General features: G+C 39.1%; 1 protein-coding gene across 1 annotated transcript; it reads right to left on the bottom strand.

The window, feature by feature from the left end:
* Nucleotides 1-12,485: 12,485 nt before the first annotated feature.
* LOC307106663 (tRNA-splicing endonuclease subunit Sen2-like) lies at nt 12,486-13,779 on the bottom strand (the record flags this gene model as incomplete). The annotated part of the gene is given in 2 exon segments (XM_079783284.1): nt 12,486-13,422; nt 13,424-13,779. Coding segments are annotated over 2 exon segments (1,293 nt in total).
* Between the last annotated feature and the right edge of the window lie 1,250 nt (nt 13,780-15,029).

Here is a 15,029-nt window from a genome sequence, read left to right on the forward strand (position 1 = left end):
CAGTAAATAAAGTTATTGTGGTAGATTCAAATAATTACAAGATAAGCTGTCTAGACAGGCTGGTGATGAGACTATTTAAAGCTCATCTAGTGATTTCATTGTGTCTAGCTTCCAAAGAAATGGCTAATGGTCCTCAAGTACACTATTTAAACAAATTGAAGTTTGACAGTATTGTGATAAGTCTTTTCTGTATATAATTTTGCAGTAAGCTTTTTAAAAAGATTTATAAATAACATGTCAACAATATAAAATGATGTTAATCATTCAGCCCTCCTAGAAAATCCTTAACAGCATCATGTTTTTAGTTAAAATATAATTTGTATCTTGTGTAAGATTCCATTTTGAATTCTTTGGTTTGGTTTGTTTTTGTTAATCCTCATCAGAGGATATTTTTCCATTGATTTCTAGAGAGAGTGGAAGAGAAAGAGGGAGTCAGGGGAGAGGGGGAGAGACACAGAGAGAAACAATCAGTTGGTTGCCTCCCACACATGCACTGACCAGGACTGGGATCGAACCTGCAACCCACGTACATGCCTTTGACCAGGAATCAAAACCACAGCTCTTCAGTCCTTGGGCCAGTGCTCTAATCACTGAGCAACACTGGCCAGGGCCCATTTAGAATTCTTTTCTACACTAAGTGAAGCAGAAGCCATGTGAATGCACACACACACACACATACATACATACACACAAATGGTGCACCTTACTCTAGTCATTCTGAAAAGTATAAATTACAACCATCTAATAAATACTTACTTATATAAAATTTAGATAAATTATCATAACCTATAATAGTTTAAAATTTAAATATTTCTCTGATTCCAAGAGTAGGCAACAGTTACCCTTTTGACAGATAACAAGACACTTAATAATTAATACTGGCCAAACTTTACTTTTTTTCAGAATCATCAAGTTATCCCTTTAAGATAAGTGTTATTATCTCTGTCTTATATAAAAAAGAAATTAAAGTCTAGAGTATTTAAGTAACTTAGTGAAAATCACAATGCTAATAAGTGCCAAATTCAAGAAGTGTTATCTTACACGTGATTTAATGAGGTTTCCAAGACACATTTTGTGGGGCAAATTTTTCCTAACCACATCACCCTCACATACCAGGTTGCAATCCCTCATTATGTATCCTCTTATAACTCTGTACTTCTTCAATGCCTCATCACAGTAGTAATTTATTGCTTGTCATTGTCTCCTTTCTCACTGTACTACACATTTCATGAGAGCAGAACTGTGTACATCTTGCTGTTGCTGTATTTCAGCTTGTAGAAAAGTGCTTGGCATACTGTAAGTCCTCAATATGTTTGTTACATAAAAAATTGAATAATTATGCAGCAAGTTTCTAATAAGTGGGCAGGTATCCTACGATGTATCACACTTTTCACAGTTCAAATAATGCCAGGTTACAATTGTACAAACTGGACCTTGCAAAGAAGCATGTGGATGATCACAATAAACCCTCAGTTTATGATTGCACTGTTTCATTGTCACTAACATTTCATCTGAACTTCTTGGGAGACAATGACAGTTGTTATTTACTGCTTAGTATTTGTAGCACTGAGATGAATGCCTTTAATCAGCACATTATCACAGGAAATAGTTCTGTTATGTCATTCAAGCATGAGTAGCCAAATGTTATGTGCCATTATGATAATGTAATAATTACATTACCTAAATATATGTTATGCCTCTGGTGTGTCTGAAACTTTGCTCAACATATCTCACTTAATCCAGCAAATGCCAGACTTTTATGATATGTTCTATTATTTCCTCCATTTTTCAGATAAAGACACTAAAGCTTTCAGAGGATATGAAAGTGATGGTGACTGGCAGGCTGTTCTTTAAATGCAGGCAGCCTGCCTCTAGGGAAGGCTCCTAGCTAACACTGTACCATTATCAACTAGCATAAAATTCCATAGTGCGTTCGATTCTGCAAATTATTTCTCAAGGGTAATGTTGAAAGAAATGGATTGCTTCAAAGAGAAAAATAATAGTAATAAAATAAAGTAAGAAGAGTAAAATTTTCCCCTTAGCGTACAGAAAGACACTGGGCTTATGCTGTCTTTCTCTACAAGGTAATGTGAATTATTGCAATGAATAACTTATACATTTTATGTTGTTTGACCTCTAAAGGATCAGACAGTATTGCTGGCATCTTAGTGATATACAATAAGGAATTACACTGAGAAGTAGTGCTACAAGAAAAGCTCCTTATTTTTAAAATGTAGCTTCCTTTTGAACTTCCCCTTGAGTGGCCATTTCTTTTTCTCCACAGAACTCTAAACGTAGCGGCAATGTGGTGGAATAATTATTTAGCTTCTCCAATTTCCCCGTTTTTAGCATCTGGTGTTAGTGTAGTACATGTATTGTAATTGATGAGTCAATATTAATGGACTATTGTTAATTAATGTCCATGGTTTACATTATTGGTCACTCATTGTATTGTACTATCTATAGGTTTTGACAAATGTATAAAAATAAACATCCACCATTACAGTAATATTTTCACTGCCCTAAAAAAATCCCCTGTTCTCTACCTTTTCATCTCTTTTTAATGCATTCTTAAAAGAAAAATTGATAGAGAAATATTCCAGATAAAAAGATATGATATCCTCTCTCTGGAGGAGAAACAAGAGGTGAACAGGAAGATGGCAGGGGTCAGAGAAACCGAATCAAAGTATTTCCAGTTGCCCTTCCTCACTGAGAGAAATGCAAATTGAAAACAAACAAACAAACAAAAAAAACTATTAACGTTTCTTTTACTCTTTTCATAAGAGAATGGAAAAGGGTCAAATTACTGAACATCATGCACACTATACTGAGTAGGTCAGACTCAAACAAACTGTTACTCCTTCTAAGGGCTATCAGGCAAACTGAGACACAGAAACGATTTTTTAATGAACAATTAACATGTTAAAAGCCTATTTTCATCAGAGTGTATTACTGAAATATACTAATATTTTACAAAAACATAAATTAGCTAAAATGATCTTTATTTATTCCACTGCCTGCTATTTACTCTCTAAAATGCTAGCCTTGGTAATTTTCAAAGAGTCGGATATGGGACCAAACAGAATCAGATTTGAGTGTGTGAGTTATGGCTTCATAGGATGTTGTGAGAGATGCTGGAACAACGTCTGTTCCTCTAATTATCTCCTCCCTTGGCTCATCACACTGTTCTCATACAATCTGAGAGGGGAATTGCTTGGAGTTGCAGATGTTTAGAGTAAGGTGCTTCTCTATGTGCACTTTAGTACCACTGTTACTTAGCTGAGGACACCGATAGAAGAGGAGAATGGAGAAGAGGGAAGAAAGCATGAAACAACACACTTTTAGAACACTGGGAATGTTTAAGATGCTCAGATTGGCAGAAATGACTTTATGGAAACCAAAAAACAGTGTGAAGATGTTAGGTATGCAGGAATAAGGTAAATAGGGTATCCAGCAGAAGAAGAAAGCCTAAAGGAAGATGACAAAGCAGTAAACCACACCCTGTGTCTGTCAGGGGGCAGCAGAGATTCTGTCCCAGGTGTATGACTCATACTAGGTGCAGTTTTAATTTGCCAAGAAGGAAGACAAAAGAAGGTAAGATGGGAACATTTGTCAACAATCTTCCAATGCATGTGATCATTATTACTCATCTCTTTTCCACCCAACAATTTCTCTTTCCAAATGTATCACATATTTCCAGAAAAATAAGAAAAAGTATGAAGAGCAGATAGATCAGGATATAATTAAGAGCTATTGATAGCAAAGATTGACCATGCCTTGCCCATAACCCTCAGATCTTTCAAGTTGATTGATAACTGTAAGGATCTTAATTTGTGCCAGAGTGTTGTTTTTTCATCCTGAAACTACAAATATCAAGGAATTAATAGTCCTCTCCCTACTCCCTAACACTTAGCAACCAATGGCTTCCTGGCTCCTTGGATGGGATAATTTTGATGCAAGTATTTTGCATATTTCCCAGGATTTTCTCATGGACTTAAGCTCAGGTGGCCCAATAGAGTACCTTTATGGACTGCCTTCCCTTCTCAGGACCACTTCCATACCTCCCTCCTAATTAGTTTATTGTTCACTCAAATACATGTCTCCAATTAGCTTACTGTTCATTCAAATACATGTCTCCAATTCTCTTCCTAGGACAGAAGTCAGATAGTGAACAAGGAAGAAATGATTGTATTGCTAATATGTGGAGATAATTATGTTACCTTTATTTTTCTTGGTAAGATCCATTTATTAGGGGAAATTTCTTCAAGAAACACAGAACCTAAACTTTAATTAGATCCAACCGACATTTAAGGAGTGGTTGTTACTATATGGCAGATATTTTACTACATCTATCAGCATGTTACTTTCTTCTTATAGTTGAATTTCATTAACATCTAACTATCATTTTTATTCATTCAATTTATAATCTTTGTTTCTCTAGGTTTCAACAGTCATAAGAGAAATCACATCACAGCAGCCAATAGACTTTTGCTGTTGTTATGCCCAGATTATTGTGTAGACTTCCAAATCTCTCTTTTGAAAATCCCTACACCAAAGCAAAAGTATCAGGAGAGGGGGTGCCTTCATTGGTTTTATAAATAGAGTCCTCTACTTTACGATGTAGCATCATCATTTTATGTCCCCCTGTACCCTAGCTTTGCTTCCTGAAACACCTACTTGAAACATCTGTTGTCCATGTTACTGACTGGCTATGAAGCCACTTCAAGGTGCTTATTTCTGCTACGATGTATCAGTTAACAATACTTTGATGGAAAGTAGTAGAATACTTGGCTCTAATGGCTGTAACAATAAAGGCATTGTTATATCTGATATAACAAGAAATTTGAAAGTCAGTTATTGCAGAATTGGTGCACTAGCTCAATGCTCTCTTCCATTTTATTTATTTTTTTCTGCTCTGCCCAACTCAGTGTGTTGAAAATATTGCTTCTCATGGTTACAGAATGGCTGCCAGAACACCTCATAATACCACATTCTAAGTGGTAAGGAAAGACAGGAGGCACTCAAACAAAAAGGAACTTCTCCTTATATTATTAAAGAGAATTTTTTTTTCATAATTCTCTTTACATCACATGGATTAGAACTGGATCACATAGCCACATTATTAGACTACTTGCTAACAAAGAATATGATCGATTGAGGCCAATCCTGATTTGGGCCAATCCCAGCTTGGGCATAGTTCCAATAAAAAATACTTTACAAGTACAGGAAGAGTGGTGGCTGTAGATGTAATGAATGGTGCCCATCCTGCAGTGCTTGTTGCTACCCACCAAAGTGCTTCTCTGCAGAAACCCTGCACTGTTATCTTGGTTAAGGACAATTCCTCTTTCTTTACTTTTTTAAAAAACACTTTATTGAGGTCTGATTGACATACAAAATGCTATACATATGTAACGTATACAATTTGATGAACTTGGAGATAAGTATACCAATATGAAACCATCAACACTCTATGCCATAAACATATCCATTACCTACCTCCAAAAGTTTCCTCCTGTCATTATTATTATTATTATTATTATTATTATTATTATATTGTAATAAGAACATGTAGCATATTTTAAAGTATACAATACAAATTTGTAAGTATTAATGATCAATATAGGCACTATGCTGTACAGTAGCTCTCTAGGACTTATTCATCTTGCATAAGTAAAACTTTGTATCCTTTGACTAATACATCCCATATCACTCTTCCCCAGCCCCTGGCAACTACCATTCTACTCTGCTTCTATGAGTTTTACTATTTTAGGTTCCTAATATAAGTGGTATCATGTAGCATTTGCCATTTACATTTGGGTTGCTCTTTTTATGCATTCTAAATCTGTGCAGTCTAAAGTTTGGGGGGGGGGGGGCCTTCTATTATTCACAGTCTTCTTCCCTTATTAAACAAAGAGAATTCCATGGTGAAGAATTGAAGGATCAAGAATGATAAGCTTTGTGCTATGATCTTCTATGATATCAAAATGGAGACACCATTACTGCACCAAGCCTGTATGTCTGACTCCTTCTATACTTGGGATTTCTTTCTCACAACCCTCTCCAATCCTATGTGAAACAGGCCCTTGATGGCCTCATAATCCCCACAGAAACATCTGATGCCTAGTGTGAGTACAACTTGCACTCCTTATGAGACCCTCATATATAAACACACACTTAAATTCTACTGTTCCTCTTATGAGTTTTTCTTTTTTCTTTCAAGATTTTGAATCTATTCTTATAACTATTTCTTATCAGAGTTTTGAAGAGTAAGTTGAAAGGAGTAAAACTTTTAGTCTCTGCTTTCCTTGCATCAATTGTCTTTCATTTTTCCTAAAATCCACATTGATTTTTTCTAAGTGAGAGGTAGAAAAAAATAAGACAAAAACAATTGACAGACTAAGTTTCACAAGTAAGCAAATTCAGCCTTTTAGCTCAGAGAGGCATAACTTATCCTGTACCAATATCATATTCAAGTGTAAGGTCTTCTTCTAATTTGTATTTATTTCTGTCCTAGATTCATTACAATTGAACATATAAAAATGAAAAGTGCATGGTCTTTTTAAAATTATCTGCAAGGAGATTAAAACTCTATAAAATAAAGTGTAATGGCATCTTCCAGATTGACATGATTATTAGCTCTAGAATATTTTCCAATGGCCCATCTTTTGTTTCCCAGTAGTTGATCTAGAGTACACAGTTCTTTTCTTATTCCACATTGTCTTCCTTAACAATCACTTTTGCTCCTAGGCCATCAGAGCTATCTATATGCTGATAACTACCAAATCTTCATCTTTAGCTTAGATGTCTCTTTTGAGTATTAACTGCATCTATGGGATCTTTACTTATCCTATTGTGACCTTAACACAGATCCAAAATTGAACACAACATCTTCTCTACCAAACCTACCCCTACTATTGTTATTTCTATTTTAGGTCATTAAACCACAAACCACCCAATCTTTCAAGTCAAGAATCTTATCAATTATATTTGACTAGAAGCCCGGTGCACGAAATTCGTGCACGGCTGGGGGTTGTCCTTCAGCCCAGCCTGTACCCTCTCCAATCTGGGACTCCTGGAGGGATGTCCGACTGCCCGTTTAGGCCCGATCAAACTAGGATCGGGCCTAAACGGGCAGTCGGACATCCCTCTCACAATCCAGGACTGCTGGCTCCCAACTGCTTGCCTGCCTGCCTTCCTGATTGCCCCTAACTGCTTCTGCCTGCCAGCCTGATCACCCCCTAACCACTCCGCTGCCAGCCTGGTTGATGCTTAAGTGCTCCCCTGCCAGCCTGTTTGCCCCCAACTTCCCTCCTCTGCCAGCCTGGTCACCCCTAACTGCCCTCTCCTGCAGGGTTGATCACCTCCAACTGCCCTCCCTTGCAAGCCTGGTCCCTCTCAACTGCCCTCTCTTGTAGGCCGGGTGCCTCCCAACTGCCCTCTCCTGCTGGCCATCTTGTAGTGGCCATCTTGTAGTGGCCATCTTGTGTCCACATGGAGGCAGGATCTTTGACCACATGGGGGCAGCTATATTGTGTGTTGCAGTGATGATCAATCTGTATATTACTCTTTTATTAGATAGGATAGAGGCCTGGTACACAGGTGGGGGCCAGCTGGTTTGCCCTGAAGGGTATCACAGATAAGGGTGGGGGTTCCCTTGGGGTGTGGGGCGGCCTGAGCGAGGGGCCTGTGGTGGTTTGCAGGCCGGCCACACCCCCTGGCAACCCAAGGGGAGGCCCTGGTATCTGGAATTTATTTTCCTTCTACAATTGAAACTTTGTAGCCTGGGGCGGCAGCCATTTCTGTGGCAGTTAATTCACCTTCTACAATTGAAACTATGTTGCCTTAAGCGGGTGAGCCCGGCCAGGCCAGGGTGTGCGGAAAGCTTTGCTTCCCCTGTTGCCGCCGGCAACCCTGGCCTGCTCTCTCAAGCTCCATTCTGCCGCCATTTGTTTGAATTTGTTTACTTTCTATAATTGAAACTTTGTAGCTTGAGTGGAGGCTTAGGCCTGCAACGGCTATGGAAAGCTTGGCTTGCTCTGTTACCTGGGAAACCTTGCTCTCTGTGGCTGTAGCCATCTTGGATTGGGGTTAATTTGCATACTCGCCCTGATTGGCTGGTGGGCATGGCTTGGCTGGTGGGCGTGGTTTATGTAGCGGAGTGATGGTTAATTTGCATATTACCATTTTATTAGAGAGGATGGCCTCTCCTTAACCTCCTACTTTTGGCCAATAAGTAAGAGTCCTATCAATATTAACTCCTAATTATGTTTTGGTTCCATATATCTACCTTCAAAGTTTTACTCTAGTTAAAAGTCACCACCTCCTTTCACTTTGAAATTGTTATATCATCTTAAGAGTAGTATTTTATCTACCAATAAGATCTAATTGCATATCTGCCAACCTATGTTCCATAATACAATTAGAGAGTATTCTAAGAAAATGATGTCCAGCTTGTTTAAAATTATCAATTCATCCCGTTACTCAATTTTTGGTATACTAACAAGGTCCTTTATTACTTAGCCCCAACAATACTTTACTCTTTTCTCACGTCACACCTTACTCTGATTCTCCAGAAATCCAAAATACTCAAGATGTTATAAGTTGTCCATGACTTAGTTCCTTTTGCAGGTGTTTCGGCAATAAGACATTCTGTAATTTCTTTTTCCTCTACCTTCACATTCCCCTTTAATGTCTACCATGAGACCTCTAATAAGACTGTCTTTCCCTGATCCACTTAAGAAAATTTCATCTCTCCTCATTCCCATCACTGTAATCAGTGCATCTCTCTATTACAGACGTTGCTTATATGAGTTTTCTTTCCTTTTAGTCTACATATTCCCTGGAATATTTACCTAGGGATGCTAAGGGCTCTAGGCAAAGTCTAGCACAAGTGGGACCTCAATAAAATAGTTGTTGAATGGATGAATAAGTGAGGGTTTTATTCCCACACCACACACACCTACCTTTTGTTTCCTGGTTTCATTCCCAATCATTAAGTATAAGTTTCTACCCTCCCCAGTTTTATATGCTTCAATTTTCATGCTTATTCCAAACATATTTTGGGGGAAATTACCTTCAAAACAAACCTGTAATCTATTTCAAGAAGAAAAGAACAGAAAGAAAAGACAAAAGGATAATGTGAACGGACAGAAACTTTCTTGGTCCTCTCATATCGTGTGCTTTCCATTCCTATGAAGAAATTAAGCCCATGGGAAGAACAGTGACAGTGTGGGCATTTTCTCTCTCAGGTTCATTATCCTGCTTTATGTCCCTCCTTCTGGAGCCATATTCATTTCATGTGCACGTGGTCTCTTGGGAGTCTCCTTTCACCTGACCTCACTTTTCTGAGCACTTCACCACTGTCTATAAACTCTTCTATACGTTTATGAATCCCTACATGTCTTTTTCTGCAGTGTTTACTGATATTGCTTTATGCTAAAATAGATAACTTTCCAGGAAATGGAAGTTGTAAATTTGGGTTCATAAACTTGATTCCAAAATGATTATAATCTTTATGTAAATGACACCCGTAAACATGTTATGTCCCTGTAATGTATGTACTACTTGAATGTACAACAAACTAGAAAATACGTAACTTGAAGGATATTTAGTAAATTGTTGAGGTTTGTGAGCCTCCATCCAGATCATTCTGGGCCTGATTATGAGCATCTTGAATGTGTTGGGGATGACTGGTGCTGGTGAAGCCGAGATGACAGAGACGGAGTAGTTTCTGAGGAAATCACGAAACCCCTTCTCAAGGAGCCACTAAACCAACCAATTTTGCTACTTAAAAAGGCAATTTCTCTCCTAAGTTTTTAAGGTTCAAAATCAGAAGTATATGAAAAAGGAGAGCTGAATGGTAACACTTTTATTAATAAAAAGGTGAATTCAAACTAACTGCCAAAATGGAAGACATCACAAGCAGTTACAGAGAACCAGGATACAAAGCAGAAATATTAAAATCAGGAGGGACAAGATCAAGAACAACTGGGGTCAAGTTAGTCTTAATTTAGGATAATTGCCTGTAAATAGTTTGGTGTCTACAGTTGCCAAGAGCATGTCAGTTGTGATATTATATGTGAATAAAACATTCACACTTAAAAGCCAGAGATAAGATAAACAGGGATTTGCAATATATCATTCTTCATTTCTCTTTAGGCCTGGGTCACTTGTTAGCACATAGTGCAAAAATATAGCCAGGCCTGGACGGATAAGTCTCTGTTTGGCCATAATAAAATATAGCTTCCTTCATGCCCAGGCTCGTTAGAGTAGTTCTGAGAAACAAAATGCCAGGAGAGTACCTGACAGAGCAATAGTTTACCAAGTTCATTCTGGGTTTTTTTTTTCTTTTCTTTTTTCACTGCTTTTATTTTTATTTATTTATTTGTTGTTGTTAATCCTCACCTGTGGATATTTTTTTTTAAATTGATTTTTAGAGTGAGTGGAGGGGAGAGAGGAGGAGGAGAGAAACATTGATGTAAGAGAGACACATTGATAGGTTGCCTCCCGCAAGCACCTCGACCTGGGGGTGAGGGCAGGGATCGAGCCTGCAACCAAGGTACATACTCTTGACCAGGAATCAAACCTGAGACCCATCAGTTTGTGGGCTGATGCTCTAACCATTTCACTAAACTGGCCAGGGGTAGCTAATACTTTTACCTGGAAACTGTGAGGGTGATTTAAACTAAAACCTTTGCTGGTGTACCATTCCAGAATGCCCAGGGCCCTCAGGTAATGCTGAGGAGTGCATGGCCTGCTACAACGTGTTCAAATCTATATATAAAGAATGAAAATCCTCCATACAGGCTTCTTTGACTAAAGATGATGCTTTGGACATTCTCCTGGAGCTTTCAGTTACAAATATCTGTGTGGTGTTTTGGCTTCTCTACATCCTTATTGTAGCCATTATACCAAGGAGTCTCCACAACCCTCAATGCACATCAGCTGATGACAAAGCATCTGAGGTGGAATGTTGACAGGAGGACTGTACTTGGATGAAGGATTCGTGGAAGAATTTTTACCATAAAGGCATCTGGTGCACTGATTAGACTTGGAAAGAAGTGTCACTACAAATGATAAATGAAATAGGGAAGAAATGCTTCCTGAAATTTTTTGCCAGCATTAAAGGTTTTGAGAAAGTGATGATTCAAAGCAATGTCTCTCATTTTGCTAAGGAGCCTGGAGTAAGCAAAGTGAACAGTAAAAATGTGGAAGAACTACTAGCATCACCAATGAAGAGCAAAGAACTTACTGAGAAGCTCTTTCAAACTGATGGTCGTTATTGGTCTGAGGCAGGGGAGCTCCATTATTTGAATGCCAAACCTCTAAAACACAACTATAGGCAGACTCTTAGGCTGTCAGGGTCTCTAAGATCATGCATCGAGGGGATGCAAACAAGTGTTCACTTGTGTTTTTTGTTTGTGTTTTTTTGTCTCAGCTTCCAAAGATGGTTCTTAACCATCTACTTCTGGAGCATTTAATGCAAAGGAGGGACTGTCCGCCAGTGTCTCAAATTTGGACAGTGGATGAGTCTCAGACCATTGTTCCCTCACTCCTACACTGGCTCCCTCTTGCTCAGTCTCCCCACCCCTATGCCCTCTGTCCACTTCCCTCCTCTTGCCTCCAAATGCCACTCCTGAGGCAACTCTTCATTGGTATCTAACCAATTAAAAAAAGGCTTTGTTTACTAAATGTCAATTGCACTCATTATGTATCTTCCTTCACACATTATTTCACCACCTATTTTTATTTCAAAGAAGTTAACTGAAGCAAGGTGCAATTTTTATCTAATACTGCATAATATTGTGTATCTACACAAGTATGCCTACCAATTAGTTCACTGACAAATAATTAGGTAATTGATGTTTTAAATGCTTTCTATGCTACAAAAATCCTTGTTAAATATGAAATGGACTGTTATGTGCTTCAGTAATTGGTTGAAGTTCTTGGACAAGCAGAGGCATGTAATTTTTTCCATTTAAAGTAATGGAACATGGTATCCTGCAACCCCCAGATCTGCTTTCCGGCACTCTTTTGGGAACAGATTGGATGTGGGTAAGGAGTTGCCTGTGCATAAAGTGCTGCTTTGGGAACTGTCGAGTGCCACATCATGTAACTGTTACCATTCAGAGGTTAGATTAGCGTAAAACAGAGGTTCCCTGTTGCTGGACTCATCTATCCACGCTCCTCACTGAACAGATGAGGATGCAGAGTGGGGCCTGGAGGCGAGGAGTTGGGGCCAGTCACGGTCAGTGCCCACTGAGGACAGAAGCTGACATCCGGGCACAGGGCTCTCTTCTTCCCCTGTGTAATTTCTTTTTTAAAACACTAATAGTTCTCTGGCTTGGGGAGCACCATGCCCTTTAAAACTTTCTGATTAATGGCCAATTACAATAAAAGGACTCTTCACCTCGCCCTGAGCTTGGCTGATTGTAGGAGACTCAATAAATATTTTTTGGCGAAGTTAGAATTCTGAGGTCAAATTGTTAAAGTTCATCTTGGTCACTCCTCTCTTGTGAAGAAACCCAGCAGCTCAGAATCACTTCCTGAACTTTAATTCTCTTCATGCATTCTGGTGATTCCATTTCCTTGTCAGTCATGGTAGAGGGTTTAGTCAGATAGCACAGCATGAGTTCCTTGAAGACATTCACTGAAACTCTGCTCAAGGTAGCCAGTGACTTCCAACTGAAAGGTCTATGAAGAGAGCCCTCAAAATGGTTATCAACTAACTCAATAATGACAGAGTAACTTGCATGGTAAAATGGAGGTCCTTTTCGATACAGCAGTAAATCTGTTCCGTACTTAAATCCTACTTTGGGCACCCAGCCCTTGCTTTGGAAGTCATGGTATGCCATATTGGTAGTCCTGAATGTGGGCTGAACTATCGTGAAAACTTTCCAGAGTTTCACAACTGTTAAAGGCTCTTTTTCATAGTAAATACTTAGACATACCAGAGCATAGACCAGGAAGAAGGCTTTCTCACTTGGGGCATCTTCCTTCTCACTCACATCCCACACGACTTCCCCCACCAGCAGGTACTCATCATCAGGTCCTCTCTCTCTGGCACAGAGGAGACCCACTCGTTGGCCGCTGTCCTGAGTACCACACTGGGAGAGAACATCGTTTTGGCTACAATGGACTTGGGACAGAGGTACAGTGACCTCTAATAAGTGTTTATCCAAGCCGTTTACAGTGAGTGGGTCATGCCCAGAGCCGTGCTGCAGGCAGTCTGATGGCCTGCTTGGATCCTCCGTATCATCTGACTTTCCCAAGTCCCCGTTCATCACAGGAAGTTTCTTTCTATCCGCTGTGGCTTCTATTTTGGAAACCATTTCAGAGTTCAGCTCATCATGCAATGGAATGTCTTCATTCTGTTCTATGCAAGGATGCTCAAGTGGTTTTGTGTAATCTTCAAGGATTCTGTGTACTCCCATCCCTCCCCTGTCCTCGCATGAGCTTTGTGGCCCATTCTACACTACGGTGATACTTCTTTGGTGTGATTATAGGCATATTTGTCTTCATATCTTTCCATTTAGCAACCAGCTTGGGACCTGAAATGGTGAAGTTTGGACGGCTTCTAGACAGGATTCCTTCTCCAAAATAACCTTCCCCATACAGCTGCTCAATATCTTCTGCGTTCCTCACAATTACATTGTTGTTTATAATTTCAGCACGGAATATTTTGAAGTCTTTCTGACCAAAAGGGATAGGAAATGGAGACTCATAATTCTCGTACACTCTTATTTTCCTCTTTGGGGCATGGAAAAAGGCTTCCGCCATTTTTCAAGTGTAACTGGAATCAAACCGTGACCTCCTGGTTCATAGGTTGATGCTCAACCACTGAGCAACACCGGCCGAGCAATCATCTTCCAATTTTTAAGGTAAGTTGATAAATTAAAATGTCAGCAGCAATTCCCAGTTAAGGGTCCATTATGTACCTCCAATTGGCTAAGAATAGGAACTGCAAAGCCAGAGTGCCAGGAATGGAATCAGCGTCACTACTTCCTTGTCATGCGACTGTGGGCAAAGGTTACTTAATCTCTCTGTGCCTTCGTTTCCTCATCTTCATCCACCCCACGTGCTCGCCGTTACCCCGACAACGCCCGCTGAGTTAATTCTTATAGTTGCTATTCAAAATGACCTCTACCCAATAACGTCATCCAGGTCCCACTGTTGGAGAGGAGAGCTTTAATAATTTTTAAATCCTCTAAAAGTATTATGGAACTTTTTAGGAGGTCTTAGAAAGTTTTCCTTCTTGTGACCCCTGCATAGAAAGACACCAAGCATTGCCAGGTAAGCACTGAGGACTGTTTATATAAAGAAAACCACTCTGCCCAGTGTCTGGAGCCGGAAATACATGAAGACCTTAAGTAAACTGATATCAAGTAGGGTTACATTTCCTATAAAAACAGTTTTGGGGCTTGGTAAATATTAGATAATAAAGCTTTTGAAGCAAGTTAAATTCTTTTAATTTGTGAATAAATGAATTTTATCTAATCTGTGGGCTAAATTTATAAACCATGTTGGCAATGAAACAAAGGGGAGTTCTTGGAATAATAGCTCTAGGAGACAAGTGTAGGATTAGAATGAGCCAATACCAGTTTGCCAACAGGGAATTAGCTCAGAAGAAACGCAATTTCATAGGATTTGTAGAAAAAAACCTTTACCATCAGCAATCAAACATCTACTGTGGGAGGAACTTGGTATTTCATATAGTTGTGAGAGCTGCTGTGGAAGCAGAGTACATTTATGGAGTTTTCCTTTAGGATGGAAAAAATAAAAAATGCAGATTTTAAAAAGTAATACAGGCAAACTATAGCTTGGAATCTTAGAGTTGAAAGTATCAATTCAACCAGAAAATAATGTATAATTGGACAAAAAAACGGAACTGTTTTGATCTACACCCGCCACTAATAAGCTGTATAACTGCAGAAAAGTCTACTGACTATTCTGACCCTGCATTTGTAGGCGGGTGCTTTATATGATTGCTGCACTTCCTTCTTGTTCTCTGATTTAGTGAAATGCTAAAG

This window comes from Cnephaeus nilssonii (genome assembly GCF_951640355.1).
Source record: "Cnephaeus nilssonii genome assembly, chromosome: 10".
Taxonomy (NCBI): Eukaryota; Metazoa; Chordata; class Mammalia; order Chiroptera; family Vespertilionidae; genus Cnephaeus; species Cnephaeus nilssonii.